Here is a 17,022-nt window from a genome sequence, read left to right on the forward strand (position 1 = left end):
CATAAAAGAAAGAGACTCGGTTCAGTGAAGAGCGCCGAGATTCTTCTACAACACAACGACTCTGATGCTCTATCGCCATGTGTGTGATGGCTTGCTACTCCGATGTCTTTCGACCAAAGAAGCAGAAGAGGCTCTCAAAGAAGCACATGATGGAACCTGTGGTGCACACCAACCTAGTCCTAAATTATATGATCGTCTTAGAAAAATAGGATATTATTACTCAACTATGGTCAAAGATGCAGTCGCGTATGCCCGACAGTGTCATGCATATCAAGTACATGCTAATTATATGCATCAACCCCCAGAGCATTTGCACCCTTCGGCCACATCATGGCCATTTGAGACATGGGGAATGGACGTCGTGGGTCTCATTTTCCCTCCATTAGCTAAAGCTGATCGCTTTATTCTAGCAATCACTGATTATTTCTCCAAGTGGGCTAAAGCAATTCAACTCAAAGAAGTAAAGATGAGTGATGTTGTCAAATTTATCAAACATCATATTATATACCGATACGGTGTTCTAAGGCGAATCGTGCATGATAACGAACCTCAGTTTGTCAGCAACACCTTTATTAAATTCTATGAAAAGTTCAAAATTCAAGACGTCTCATCGATAACCTACAATCTCACCATAAATGGTCTAACCGAGGCCTTCAACAAGACTATCATCAAGATCCTCTTGAAGCTCGTAAGAACAAACAAGCGAGATTAGGATGACAAACTCAGTGAAGCTCTTTAGGCCTATCGCACCACAGTCTGCACGCCTAGTGGAGCAACTCTATATTCCTTGGTGTACGGATGTGAAGTCATCCTTCCCTTTGAAATCCAAATTCCATCCCTCCGTATTGCTCTCGCAACAGAGATGATAATAGAGGAACAACATCAGAAACGTCTCGAAGAACTAGAGATGTTAGATGAGAAATGCATGGAAGCTCAGCAACAAATTAAGTTGTACCAAGCCAGAATCTTCAGGGCCTTCGACAAGAAAGTCTGACTACGAGCCTTTAAGGAAGGAGACTTAGTTCTTGTCATTCAGCGACTAATGGTACTCAATTCCAAGAAGAAAAGAAACTTCCAACCCAAATGGGAATGATCGTTCATAGTAGAGACAGTCTACTCGAACGGTGCATATCAGTTAGTCACCTAAGACGGAGATAAAATCATGATGCCAATAAATAGAAAGTTCCTAAAGAAGTACTGTCCCTAGAACATTTATTATAACCTATTTGACATGTCCAACTTAAGTTATTGTACGATTTTACCCCTAATGGGAAGTTCCTGCAGAATACTACGCATGATATTCTTAAGGATAACCCGAGATCACAAGATTATTCAAGATGAAAACTAACCATCTGAATAATCCATTCTTAATCATTACAAAAAATAACGATAATTAAGATTCCCCCGCTATTGGGATTTAATCATTATCAAGATGATTAAAACCCTCCCGCTATGACTTTAAATTCCTTCAACGATGAAACACTTCCCATCTGCCTCAATCTACTTAGGAACAAGTTGCCAAAATTCTCCTTGGTCATCGGCATCTTTCTGGTAACCAGGATTCTTTTGTGAAGCAAAAGATAACAAAATACATTCTTTCCTTCATTCACAATCCTTGGTTAGTTTCAATCGCTAAGATTAATTTCATCAACCCGCACCATGACTCTTAGAGCACTCTTTTATCAAGATAAGATTTAATCACTTCGTTTGATCAATCTTCCCTTACAAAATTCCCACTAGTGTTCGATAATTTACAATCTTCCATCATAAAATCCCTCTCTGATCAAATCAGTTGATGGTGCATCCACCAAAATTCTTCATGGTTAAATCCATTTGACCTCCTAATGTGTCTAAGCACTTAACATTCCCGCTGTTAAGACCCTGACATGGTACTTGAAATTTTAACTTGCTAATTCATGGCGATTATCAAACCCCTTTCATGTTAAGTCATTGCGACTTGACATCGGAAACTCCCACTATGTTGACAAAGTGATTTATACAAATTAACACCCCCATTGTTATTTGTACCTCCACTCCTCCTATTTTTTGGTCAAACCTTCCTATAGTTAGGACCAAAGCTAAATCCCCTCTCGATCCCTTCCGTGAATGAGAGGTTTACTTTCAAATCAAACGATCAAATCTTCCTATAGTTAGGGTCGTCTCAAATTTCAAACCTTCCTACAGTTAGGACCAAAACCAAAATCCCCTCTCGATTCCTTCCACGAATGAGAGGTCCATTTTCAAATTGAGCGATCAAACCTTCCGACAGTTAGGGTCGTCTCAAACTTTCATTTGGTTAAACATTCCTACAGTTAGGATCAAAACTAAAATCCCCTCTCAATTCCTTCTATGAACAATAGATCCACTTTCAAATCAAGCGATCAAACTTTCCTATAGTTAGGGTCATCTCAAACTTTCATTTAGTCAAACCTTCCTATAGTTAGGATCAAAACCGGAGTTTTCTTTTGATAAACGAGAGGTCTCCATCTAGATTGAGTGATCAAACATTCAGACAGTTAGGGTTATCTCAAAACTTTCCTTTGGTCAAACCTTCTAATAGTTAGGACCAAAGTTAGAATTTTATCTCAATAAACGAGAAATCCACCTTGAGATTGGGTAATCAAACCTTCCGACATTTAGGGTTATCTGAATCTCTTTGGTTTCTAGAGTGAAGATCCCACTCTTAGTTCCACCTTTCAAGATTCTCAGAGTAGAGATCTGTGGGATCGCTGCAATGGCACTCAAACACTAGAAGGGGTGGTTGAATAGTGTTTATGAAATCTAATGCGGAAACTTTAAATTTCAATAAAATAATATCACAAAGAGTAAGAAAGATCAAACCAATTGTGTAGACAATCACAGAAAATTGCATACGCAAACACAAGGATTTATACTGGTTCGGTCCTCCAGACCTACATCCAGTCCCCAAGCCTCACTTGAGATTTCTCCACTATTTCCACTTGCAAAACCGCAAGCACTTGCAACCCGCAAGCAAACCGTACAACCTTGACAATCTTCAATTGCCAATGCCACAACAATCTCTTCTTTCAAGAGATTATCAAACTGAAACAAAATGATACAACTTTCTCTTCCTATAAGCCTTGATGTGTAGATGTGAGTGACTTACAATAGGCTATAGGGATGGTTTTTGTTCTAGAGTAATGGAACTTTTATCAAGAACAAAACTGAAAATTTCACTCAGTTTTTCTCTTCAAAAATGATCTTAAGAAGTCAAGAAAAACTCAAGTTTATAGAAAGGAATTCTGATATAAAATTTTAGAACTTAACACCTATTTATAGGTATAATTTTAGTTCAAAAATATTCAAAAATAACTGCCAAAAACGTTCACAAAACGTTCATATTTATTTGAAAAATATGGCTGTTGGAAGCACTGTCTGGTCGGCCAGATTGAGACCTGGTCAACCAGAAAGGGTTTCTGGAAAATTTCCTGGTTGAATCTGGAGCCTCTGGTCGACCAGGTCCATATCTGGTCGACCAGACAGAGATTTTTCTGAATCTCTGTTTCTGGCTCATCAATCTAGTCGACCAGACCTATCTTTGGTCGGCCAGAAACCATATTTTTGATATTTTCAATAGTTTAATAACTTATTCATATGTTGATTAAAATTAGGATTATACTTAGAATATTTTTTATGATTTTCTAAGTAAATAGTGTGTGTTGTGTGTGTGATCAAGGCTTGTACAAAGATTCTAAAAGAAAAGACAAAATTACATCACTCTTGTAAAGTATATTTTCTTCTTGAAGCGCGAAGTGACTTGATTAACTTCATCTTTTTGATCTTTGAAATCTTGTCTTTGATATAGCCTTAATATCTTGATTGTTGCTTTGAGATGTATATCTTGAATCTGCAGTAAAATATGTTAGATAAACAATGATTTGTTATCATCAAAATACAAGAGATATTGTAACATCAACCATGTTCCCAACAATCTCCCCCTTTTTGATGATGACAAATAATATTGAAAAACTTTAATTAAACATACTTACTCCCCCTGCAACAATGCATACATGTTAATTTAACACACAAAAAATAGCACTTATTAGTAATCCTAATATTGTATAACAATATTTCAATATTGCAATAGTTGTCAATATTTCAATATTCTAATATATCTCCCCCTTTGTCATTAACAAAAAGGAGAATAGAAAGGGAGATAATAAATAATGAAACAATTAATATAAAACTTCTGGTTCAACCCTAGTATTTTGTTTATATAAATATTTTTCTTTCTAAAACCGTTGAACAATAAAATTGTCATGTCATTTTCAAACACTATTTTATAGTTTTTATCGCATAATTGACTTATATTAAGCAAATTATACTTTAAACCATCAACTAATAACACACTATTAATAAGAGTTTTAAAGTTTATACCAACCGTTCCAATTCCTACCACTTGACCCTTGTTGTTGTCACCGAAGGTAACAGTTCCTCCATCTTTAAATTGTATGGAAGAAAATAAGTCCTTGTTCCCAGTCATGTGCTTGGAACAGCCACTATCTAAAATCCATGTTTCCCTTTTATTAGGTACCTGCAAAATAAAAGAAATATGTTTTGGTACCCTTTAACTTTTGGGTCCATGAGATTAGCATTTAGGAAACCAAACCCAATAAGAATTTGGTTTACCTACATTGTATGAAAGATAGTTTTTAGAATCACAAATATCCTTTTTGTAATTTGATAAGTATATCTTTCTATCACTTAAACATACATTTTTAGGAACCCAAATGTAGTTGGATTTTAAAATATTCTTACATGCAACTTTCTTCATATGCATTTTTCTATCATTATGTGAAAATACCTTAGAACTAGCATGCATAGATGTATCACTATGTGCATGATAATTACTTTTCACAAATTTAGAATATAAATAAGCATAATTTTTCTTTTGCATAGAAGAGTATGTTTTCTCATTACTAGAGTTAGAAACATATCCTAATCCTTGTTTACTCGTAGCAGATAATTGATAAGAAAGTAGATTATCTAGATTCTCTTTTCCTTTGTTAAATTTACCTACATTCATTAATATAGTTTCATATTTGTTTTTTAAGACTTTTAACATTATCATCCAAATTTGAAATACGAACTTTAAAGAAATCACACTCTTTTTTAAGAAGTTGATTGTGACTAGATAACTTATAATTTTCAGAAAATAACTCTTTATTCTTCTCTTTAATATCTTCTATTTGTGAAGCATAAGGAGAGACTAAAGTGTTATTCAAATTTTCATTTTCATTTTTTAATATTTTAAAAGAAGAATTTAGTTGCTTGTATTTCAAAAATAATTCGTTAAATGCGTCAAGTAACTCATCATGATTACTTACTTGATCATCATCAGATTCATTTGCCATAAAGCACATATTCGCTTGATGATCTTCTTTTTCCTCTTCTTCATCTGAAGATGACTGGTCACTATCATCCCATGTTATCGACAAAGCCTTCTTCTTTTTGTTCTTCACTTGTTCATTCTTGTTCTTTGTGAACCCGTTGAAATTGTTAGAAGACTTCGACTTTAACTTTTGTTGTAGGGGACAATCTTTCTTGTAGTGTCCTGGCTTATTACAACCAAAACAAGTGACTTTGTTAGTATCTTTGAATTTACTAGAAGAGAACTTACCTTTCTTCAAGAATTTTCTGAATTTGCGTGTGATTATTTCAAACTCTTCTTCGTCATCGGAATCCTCATCATCAGTAGATGCTTGGAAAGCAAGAACCTTCTTGTTCTTATCTTCATTATCCTTTTTCCGATCTTCAAGTTGCACCTCGTATGCCATCAAATTCCCTATCAAATTTTCTACTGTCAATGTGGAGAGGTCGTTGGCTTCCTCTATCGCGGTAGTCTTCTTCTCCCAATCCGAAGTAAGAGCCCGGAGGATTTTCCTAACCATCTCCACTTGTGTATAGTCCTTTCCTAACGCAATTAGGGAGTTGATGATGTCGGTGAACCTTGTGAACATTTCACCAATTGTCTCGTTGTCTTTCATCTTGAACATTTCAAACCTGTGCACTAAAACAGAAATTTTTGAGTCTTTAACCTTAGAAGTTCCTTCGTGGGTTACCTCAAGTGTGTGCCAGATTTGATGTGCAGTGTTGGAAGTAGACACGCGGTTGAATTCATTCTTATCCATTGCGCAAAACAATGCATTCATTGCCTTGGCGTCAAGATTCGCATTTGTCCTTTCCACCAATGTCCATTCAGAATATGGAGTAGTAGGCTTGTTGTAATCAGACTCCACTATGTTCCAGAGATCAAATCCTATCGATTGAAGGTAGATCTTCATCCTACACTTCCAGTAGTTGTAGTTGGAACCATCGAAAAGTGGTGGTCTTTGAGTAGAATGTCCTTCCTTGAACTGTGATGTAGATGATGTAGCCATTGATATCCTTGATTAACCTGCTCTGATACCAATTGTAGGATCTGGCTCATCAATCTAGTCGACCAGACCTATCTTTGGTCGGCCAGAAACCATATTTTTGATATTTTCAATAGTTTAATAAATTATTCATATGTTGATTAAAATTAGGATTATACTTAGAATATTTTTTATGATTATCTAAGTAAATAGTGTGTGTTGTGTGTGTGATCAAGGCTTGTACAAAAATTCTAAAAAAAAAGATAAAATTTACATCTTTTGATTCATCTTTTGATCTTTGAAATAGCCTTGATAATTTGATTGTTTCTTTGAGATGTATATCTTGAATCTGCAGTAAAATATGTTAGATAAATAATGATTTGTTATCATCAAAATACAAGAGATATTGTAACATCAACCATGTTCCCAACAAGATCCTACTCCGAGTCTCTTTTTGAAGCAAGAGATAGAAAATAATGTTCTTTCTCTCCAACGCAGGGTTCGTCTTTGCCCTAAGAGAAGACAAAACACAGGTTTCGTCTTTACCCTAAGAGGACATAATCTTTTAACACCAAAATCCATATCTTTCACACATGTGGGACTTTATCTCGATCCCTAATTAAAGATAAGTATACATCTAACACATGTTTGTAGGCATCAAAAATTACCTATAGGTCCCTACACAACACGCAGCTCAAGACGAAGAGAAGATGATGGACATTATTATCCGAGTTAAAGAATATTATCCAATTCTATAGAGAAGCTAACAAGTGTATGAAGTGAGTCGGCAAAATGTACGAGTTAACATAACACGCGAAACGACAAAACAACGAAGAAACAACTCAGCTAGGAGCTGTGTTTCGCCCACAAGGGGTGAAATACCATGTGTGTCTTACATATACCATGTATGTCTAGCCTATGGGAAGTTATAGGTCTCTTCTCCAGCTTTCCAATGCATCTTTAATCACCTTATTCTGAAATTGGACGAGAGAATTAGAGCCAAAATACCCGAGACAATCCAGACTGTTTCGTACTTGCGAGACACCAATAGTGTCTCGCACATTTTGTCCATGATGAGATTCAATTATGAAGAATCTCAAAAGATAAAATTTGTATTTCTCTTCATTAAATTTCCAAAATAACTTGAATCACCTTATTCTGAGGTCGGATGAAAGAATTAAAGTCAAAATACCAAAGGTAGTACAAACTGTTTTCTTCAACCGAGACACAGAATCTGTCTAGAAAGCTATGAGACAATATATTATTTCCGAGACACAAAAACTATCTTGGAAACTATGGGAGAGCTTATAGTTTTCGAGATACAGAATCTATCTTAGAAAGTATGGGAGAGATTATAGTTTTCGAGACACTGAAACTGTCTCGGAAACTAGGGACAGTGTAATGTTATTTTGTGATGGTTTTCTCAATTTTTGTGCAGATCACGGTGGCTTCTTAACTACTGGGGATCACCTATGAACGTGGGAGGGCTATTAAAAATGGAAAATCCACCCATAACTATAGAAATGATGGAATTTAAAGGTGGAATGATGATTACAAAATGGGCTGGAGCAGTCCCTTCTTCTGAGACAGTGGACACGGTCTCGAAAATAGGGCCCATCAATATGAAGTTATTTCAACTTCCTGTCTTCAGTAACAGTTTTTAGGGGCTATAAATATCAACCTAACACGCATATGCATGAAAACCAAGACAGATGGAGTAGAGACTTGAGCAATTTGGTGAATTTTGAGCAGGAGAGAAAGAGTCTTCATCAATTTCAAGCACTTCCAAGAGCCTTCGGCATTTTCTCGAGATCTAAGCTTTGACTTGATCTTGAGAAGAGTGTTTTATCTTACCTTGTTGAGATATCTACTTCTATCCTTGTTTCTAAAACAAAACATCGACCTTAAGCCTTCTTCACGATTCAACTCGGATCTGTGATTCGGTCATCCACGGGCTAACGCACTCCCGGCAAAGGCAAAGATCCCACGCAAGCAACGGTTGATAAACGTCTTCTGCTTGTATTTCTAGAGAGTTGTTTTTTTCTATTTTTAGTATGTAAGAAAGTCTTATTTAAAGACAAATTTTACTTTGAATCTGTAATTGATAAACGTGTAATGGATTTAGTAATGAAAATAACTTTCAACGCAAACACGCTGATGACCACAGTGGGAGCCAATGGTCTTACTGTCGAGACCATCATGTCACAACCGATCAAGATCTCAGTTGAATCTACAGTTGAGTATGAATTCAACCAAGAAAAGTTTGATGAATATCTCTCCTCATCCTCCTTAAGATCTTCCTTGTCTCACAAATACAGGAAGATTTTGTTCGTGAAGAAGGTGTTTCAATCGCTAATTTCAATAAAGGCTATGAGTGATGACTCTCACCCAATCATTGCTGAGGCTTCCCTTCGCAATGCTACTCCAGTGATTAACAATGCTGGAACCTCTACTCACAACGACTCCTCTCTAGTTAAGGAGTTGTTGAATGAAAATTTGCTGACTCTGACGAAGAGGGTTCGTCAAAGACAATGCCAGCGCCATGCTCGTTAGCTAGCTAATGCTATAGAACAAGCAGACGGAGTTTGCTACAACGCGGACCTAGAGTTAAAGAGGCATCGAGTGATTCAGTTGCCTCAAAGACAAACCACCAATATTTCTGCTAAGCCATCGGCTAAGGAATGGGTCCAAGTTAAAAGAATGTGTTAACTCCTAAAGAACACATTCAAAAGTGTCGTGCAAACGCCACTCGTACCTGTGTCCTCGTGCAAAAGACACAAGAAATGAAGATGGAAATGTTGGCTAAAGAATTACCAAAAGCCTGCAAAGTCTAGATTCTAAATCCAAAACTACGTGAAAATCAGACTCGGAGGCTATTCCCTTTAACCGAGACACTAACCAGTGTCTCGACCAAAGGCATGCCCCTGCAGCTACTTTTTCGACTCCGTCAGTGTCCATTCCACATCCATCTGCTATGACTATATCTGCTATACCATTAGTGAAGTCTTGGTTCAGCCCTGACCTGTCAAAATTTAAAATCACGATGGTGGATCGCCTTGGTCCTTTACATGAAGATCAAAGCAAAGCTCCAGCCAAAGAACGTTTCGGTCGGGTGAACAAATTCCAAGTGACTTTGCAGACTGGGAGTCGTACGCATCCTCACACCAAGTCAAAATGATCCCAAGTTGGAAAAATCCGATTTCCACTTTCTTGAGGTTTGTATTGAAACTCAGGAGCCCGTTAAGACTCCACACTCACAAGGGGGTGGTCCTAAATATGCGACTCCTGATGTGATCTTCGATTGCTCAAAGGCAAGAGCAAGCTATCTTGAGAATATCAACAAGGCCTAACCATACCAACACGCCTTCACCTTGTCGAGGTCAATATGGATGCCCTTCGTGGTGATGATGAATCTGAGGAATTTTCCGTTGGACATTTCGAGGAAAGACTTGGTCGGGTTCATCTTCAATTAATGACTTCGCATGAGGTCGAACATTGTCCTCAAGTCTTTAATGTGGTTGTCTTTGTTACGGCTTTTAACGACCAAATCACCAACGTAGCATTCGATGGTCTTTCGGAGATGTTCCTAGAAAATCTTCATCATCATTCATTAGTACGTAGCGCCTGTGTTCTTCAAGACAAAGGGCATGACTGTGTAGCAGAAGAAGCCAAGGGGTATTCTGAAGGTGGTATGTTTCTCACCATTTAGATACATCTGATTGTATCCTAAGAATCCGTCCATAAATGATATTCTCTCAAATCCACACATGTTATCGATGATGACATCTGTGATACGGAGAGGAAAGTCGTTTTTTAGGCACGCGGTGCTCAGATCTCTGAAATAAATGCAGATCTTGATCTTTCCATTCTTCATTAGGATCGGAACAATGTTTGCAAGCTAATTCGGATGTTGCTCTTCCCGGACAAAGCCTGAATCGATTAGTTTTTTGACTTTAGCCTTAATTGCCTCCATAATCTATAGACGAAACCATCTTTACTGTTGCTTGATGGGTTTAGCATCCGTTTTGATGTTGAGACAGTGCATCATCACAATCGGATCAAGTCCTGATATGTCTTTGTAGTTCCAGGTGAAAACATTGATATACTCTTTGATGAGAGCAATCAACTCTCCTTTCTCGTCTGGTGGAAGGCTATCACTTACGAATATTGGTTTTGGGTTGGCTTCATTACCCATGTTTACCTAGACCACTTTATCCTCGGTGGGAGGTTCTCTTTGTTTGAATCGGTCACCATATTGGATATTTAGATGGTGGATCCAAGGGTCTTCCCAAGCCAGCAGTTGATCATCTTCCTCTATTGTGGTGGGATCGACTGTGGCTATGTTTGACATCAACCCTTTGAAAACCTCTCTAATGCTGACGTTGGAGTCCTAATTTGAAGAATCAGATGAGTTTCCGTCCTTACTTGGATTGGTCAGTCGGTCCCCGATTTGCCAGCAACATTCGTCATCGGATGAGGAGACGTAGCCTAGGCCCCTTCCGTGTGCATAGTAATTATCAAGTTTTCCTTTTAAGATATAAGCGGCCTTAGTTGGAACTCGAGGACCTCGACCGAAGTAAAGTTCTTCTCCAAGTGTAAGATTGTATCCCCATTTCTTCATGAGTTTTTGTGCTTCTGGACTATATTTGGATAGGTGAGGACTAGGTTTTTCATCATCGTTATCATCTCTCGAAAAATGTGTTGGCCTTTTTGTTTTGATGATGTTTTAATAAATAATTTATAACTAATATTGTTTGTCTAGTGTTTGTATTTTCGTATTTATTCTAGGCAAACAATATGTTGGAGGTTAGATGGATTGTGCCACAACGATCATATCAAATAGAGGTTGGCGAAAATAGTAGATTAAAGCCTTGCAATTCTAGATGAAGATCCAAGTTCAATCTACGTCCATGTTACCAAGAAGAGCTTATTGAAGATCAAGATCTTTGCTTGGTATATTAGTTTAGGTTTTATACTTGTGTATAGATACTTTAAGCTCATACACACACACACACACACACACACGTATTTGGTTTTTATATATATAGTCATATATATATACACAAGTTTTGGTTTTTGATTTTCAAGTTTAAATATGAAATAATTGAATATGATTGGAAAATACATTCTTGTTTCATGTTTATATGCTTATATATGATTTCATCTATATCAAGTTTATTTAATTCAATGAAATCATATTTTATTACATAGTATATGTATTTCTGAGAAAATATTGTGTTTTTGGTTTATGGACTTAACTATCATTATATACATCTTTTATTAAGTCTATAAAATTATTTTACAAAGTTTCAAAACATGGTTTAGCTAAAATATCAAAAACATGTGTTTTGTATTTTTATGTTTTGGACTAGTTTTGAAAAATGATAAGATTTTATTATTGGGAGGTGCAATTATAAAAATTCCTTTTGTAACATGTTTATTATATTTTTCAAATTTTATTTGCTATTTTTAAAAGAGATTTAAAAATTAGATTTACTATTCAAAAGAGGCTGATATCATGTGATCAGTCGACTGAAGAAAACGTCTGGAATAGCTAAAAGTTTCTATTTTTATTCTGATCGACTGACCAGTTGACTGATGAGGTTATTAGTCAACTGATAAAGTCGTCAATTAACTGATGAGCTAGAAAATGCCTACAATGGTCAGCTCATCAGTCGACTGATGAAACCCGTCAGTCGACTTCTGTTGTAACGGCTAGTTTTTTCTAGCTTTGTCTTGTTTTAGATTTTTGGTCTTTTTGCTTTGTTTTTCTTATGTTTTGGGGTCTCTATAAATACCCCCCATACCTCAGACTAAAAACTATCCAAGAAAGTTTTTAAACAAGTTTAAAGGGTGTTTAAGTTTGTTTTAGTGTTTGTTTAAGAGTTTGTTTGTGAAAAGATTATCACTAGAGGAAGTGGAGATCAATTCTTGGTGTTTGAGCTTCAATTCATCTCTCCTACTCTTGTCATTTTAGAGAAGTTTTTCTAAACTCAAATTCTAGCTTTATATTTATATTGTTTATTGATTATCATCTCTATAAGCTAGATTTTCATAATTGAGTTTAGTTTGTTTTGATTATACTCTTTGTTCACACACAACCTATCGAGCTTATCGTATTTGCATACATAGTATAATTTAGGGTTATGGGTTTGTGACTTAGAAGTTTGTTTTGATTATACTCTTTGTTCACACACAACCTATTGAGCTTATCGTATTTGCATACATAGTATAATTTAGGGTTATGGGTTTGTGACTTAGAGAGTGAGCTTACAATGTATTCTCATTCATATTAGAGAACAATCATTTGTTATATTAAGCTTTCATTTGTGAGGTCATTTTGTATTGCACAAATATACCAAGAGGAGTGTAGAGGTGAGAGACATGGTCGGTCCTAAGAGGAGTGGGGAAGGTGGTAATACCTAGTGGTAGGTTGTAATTCCTAATACTTGAGGGAGACACGTGAGAGGCCAACACTTGAGGTGGTATTTGTGTAGTTACATTGTGAGATTGTGAACGTTGATCGGTGAGCGTTAAAAATCGATATTATGTAGTGTAAACGTTTTCGGGTGATCGTTGAAAACTCGATGTGATAGTGGATTCCTCCCTGAGAGTGGGGAACAGAGACGTAGGATGGAAGGTCCGAACTCCATGATTATTTTCTTGTGTTTGAGTTTAGCATTGGCGCATTTATTCTTGCATATTATTATATTTCCATTGGTGCATGTTTATACCGCCCTTAGTTTGTATATCATTGCACATATATTGTTCATATCTCATTTGCTAGGATATATTTGTTAATAGTTTTTAATTTGGCATTAAATCAAATTAGATTAGCATAAACCTTATTTACCTCGCTCTAGGGTTCTTTCCTAGTGGTACTAGGGTGTCTTTCAAAATGGTCCGATATCGGAGACATCTCTCCTTTACTGTAGATTATCTCTTTCTGACCCTTTTTCTTGGCAGGAATGACAATGGTCATTCTGAACGAGTCTTGGATATGCTTCTTTGTCAAACAAGATGATAGGAGCAGCATGTGTAAATCGGGATCATCGTATAATCCCTTCATTAGCTCATCAAGAGAAGGCAAGTACTCAAAACGTCATTTATTGCTTCTTCGGCAAGTTGCCAATTACAACTATCATCTAACGATTCTTCACCGTCAAGATTGATTACAAAGGGTATAATGTTATTTAATACAAAACCTCTATTGTAATCAAGCTCAGCTTCGGTGTCAGCTTCTTCTTTGCTATCTATGTCTTGGACCGATGGTTCAGTGTCAGACTCGGCACCGTAAAAAAGGGAATCGGTAAAATAGTTTTCCAATCCCTTAAATGGTTGCTTATCTGTGACCACCGTCTTGACCTCATTATTAGTGTCTACATATTTGAGACACTAGTGAAGGGTAGAGGGAACTATCAGGTTACCATGGATCCAGGATTGACCCAAAAGTAAGTTATATGAGCTCTCTGCATCGATCACGTAACATGTGACTTCTGATTTCATATCTTCAAGTTGGCACTTCACTCTGATTTTGCCCAACGGTCTTGTTCAACTGGTGTTGAACCCATAGATGATAGTACCTATGGAGGCCAACTTGCTGGTTGAGATTCCGAGATTGTACATCAGTCGCAGCAGCATTATGCTAATAGCGGAACCCAGATTGACTTGAATCTGGTTGACAACGCTAGAGCCAAGGTATCCAGTGAAGTATAAAGACCTATCATGCTTCGAATTCCTTACTTGCATGTCCTCCTTAGTGAAAGTGATGCAAGGGAATTGTTTAGTTGCAAGATTGCAGTGTTGAGATAAAGATTCTGGTTCTTCAGGGATCGGCTTGATCTGGGTGAGAAATACATCAGAATCGGCCAGGGCTTCTTGCAGTGCCTCCCTGGTGTCTTTGGACAGATGTAATAACTTGTATAGAGTTATCTTCACTAGGATGTTAGCCAGCTAGGCCATAACATCGAAGCAGTACGGAGCGTTTTGAATTCCCCGGTTTGTCTCTTCCAATCGGACGATTGAATTAAGACTGCTTCGGATTCTGAACATCTTAGTGCTGGGGTTTCTTATCTTTCTGCTTAGCTGCCACCTCCTTTTATTTAGGAGTTGATTGCTACTGAGAAGTTTCTTCAGAAGGATTAGGAGTGGTCGTAACTACCCCCAATTTAGCTTATTGGTCGGCCACCTTAGAATAGTCGAACCGATACTCATTTCCACTTCTGGTGGCAAAGGCTGGTTCTCCGCTGGTGGTAAACGCTTCATGCTCATCATCAGAAGGTGGGAAGGTAGGGATTCCTTTGTGTTGGCCTCTTTGTTTTGACGAAGTTTAATAAAAAAATTTACCACTAATGTTGTTTGTCTAGTGTTTGTGTTTATCTATTTATTATAGACAAACAACATGTTGGAGATTAGATGGCATTGCGTCATAACGATCATATCAAATGGAGGTTAGCAGAAATAGTGGAGTGAAGCTACGCAATTCAAGTTAAAGATTCAAGTTCAAGCTTTATCCGCAAGTGTACCAAGATAGAGCTTCGTTGAAGATCACAAGCTTGGGTAAATTTAGTTTTAGGTTTTATATTATGTGTGTTAGTACTTTAAGCTCAATCATATACATACATATATATTTTAGTTTTGTATATATATAGTTATATATATACATATATGTTTTGGTTTGATAGCTTTCAAGTTTTAATATGAAATAATTGAATACAATTGACACACATACACGTTTTAGTTTTGTATATATATAGTTATATATATACATATATGTTTTGGTTTGATAGCTTTCAAGTTTTAATATGAAATAATTGAATATAATTAGAAAACATATTTTTGTTTCATACTTACATGCATATATATGATTTCATCAAAATCAATTTTATTTAGTTCAATAAAATTATGTTTTAGTGCATTATATGTGTATTTTGATAAAATACTATATTCATTATTTATAGACTTCATAACAATAGTTTACATCTTTCTTCAAGTCTATAAAATCATTTTGTATTATTTCAAAACATGGTTAAGCTAAAATGTCAAAACTCATATGTTCATATTTTTATGTTTTGGACTATTTTGTAAAATAAAGATATTTTTCATTTAGGAGGTCCTTTTTGAAAACCAGTTGTTGTAGTATGTTTATTATCATGTCTACAACCATTTTTCAAAGTTTTATATTTTTCTAAATTTGTTTGATATTTTTAAATAGGGTTTTAAAATCAGAAAACAGTTTCAAACCTGTCAAATTGCATATATCTGTTTGTGGTCGATCGCCACGGTCGACCGCCCTTGAGTCCAGAAACTTAGTAAGTTTTTTGATGGCTCACGGTCGATCGTGGCGGTCGATCGGATGCAGTTCAGGAAGTTTCACGGTCGACCGCCACGGTCGACCGGCGATTTCCACTCGACCGCCGAACAGTCAATCAGCTTCCAATGGCGCTTTTCCTGAGCTGTTTTCTATGTGCCTTTTGGTCTTTTGTTTGGGGTTTTTGGCTGAGGTTTTGGGAGGCTATAAAAACTCCCTTTCTCTCATCTTTCAAGATAACCAAGAAGTTTTTAAACAAAAGTTTAACAAGGGTTTAAGCTTGTTTAGTTTGTTTTAAGTTTGGGGTTTGCTTTTACAAAGAGGGGCTTACATCGATTGTTGAGGAGTTCATCTTTAATATTTCATCATTCTCTCTTTGTGTTTATAGAGAAGTTTCCTTAACTCAACTTCCTAGCATTTTTACTATTGTATTTCATATCAATTTTATTGCTAGTTCTTCTTGAGTTAAATTTTATTTATTATTGTAAAGTTTTTGGTTAGCTAGAAAACCGAGTGTGAGGTATAAACGTTATTCGGGTAAGCGTAGAAAACCCGATTGTGATAGTGGATTTCTTCCCGGGAGTGGGGAGCAGAGACGTAGGACGGAAGGTCCGAACTCCGTGATCATATTATGTGTTTGCATTGTTTATATTGCCCTATCACAATTGTATCTTTAGTTTAGGTTGTTTACCCTTGTGTTGTTTATATATCCTTGTATATATTTCACCATATATCTCATTGCTAGGATATATCTCTTTATTCATATTGCTTATTCTTGCTTGTAACATATTGTATATCTATCTTGTAAGAATAATTTATTAATTAGTTTTAATTGACATAAATTCGGATTAGATTAGCATAAGACCCTAATCACCCCCTCTCTAAGGTCTAACAATTGGTATCAGAGCTTGGTGCTCTTTGATTTAAGGTCTAATCATCTTGAGTTAAAGATCCAAGTTAATCTTTTTTGTGCTAATCTAGTTTTGGAATTTATTGTTATCTTTCTTGCACATATATACATTACTGATATGCACGGTGCACCTAGTTTAGGTTATGCCATTAATATTGCTCCTAGATTAGATATTTTTCCTTATACCCCATGGTGTATTAGATTTAAACTTTTTATTCAATCTAGACATTTTGATTTATGAGAATGTTTACAATGAACAAGCTCTTGTTAGAATTTTTACATAATGCGTTCGATTCATCTTTTTCTAACAAACTTGATTCTTTTGATAGTGCTTACATATTGTGCAAACTTATAGAAGCACATCAATAAAATTTGGAGGCGATCCGACAAGCTTTGGAGGATTCTGCTTCTAGTTTATGTGGAGC

The 17,022-nt window shown here is 36.2% G+C and overlaps 1 protein-coding gene across 1 annotated transcript; it reads left to right on the top strand.

The window, feature by feature from the left end:
* LOC109842087 lies at positions 227-712 on the top strand. The gene has a single exon (XM_020410999.1). The coding sequence runs from the start codon at positions 227-229 to the stop codon at positions 710-712; it is 486 nt and encodes a 161-aa protein (XP_020266588.1).

Source organism: Asparagus officinalis, chromosome 5, assembly GCF_001876935.1.
Source record: "Asparagus officinalis chromosome 5, Aspof.V1, whole genome shotgun sequence".
Classification (NCBI taxonomy): Eukaryota; Viridiplantae; Streptophyta; class Magnoliopsida; order Asparagales; family Asparagaceae; genus Asparagus; species Asparagus officinalis.

Bases quoted from the DNA above. Each gene is read 5' to 3' on its own strand.
- LOC109842087 (XM_020410999.1), top strand. From the start codon at position 227: ATGGTCAAAGATGCAGTCGCGTATGCCCGACAGTGTCATGCATATCAA.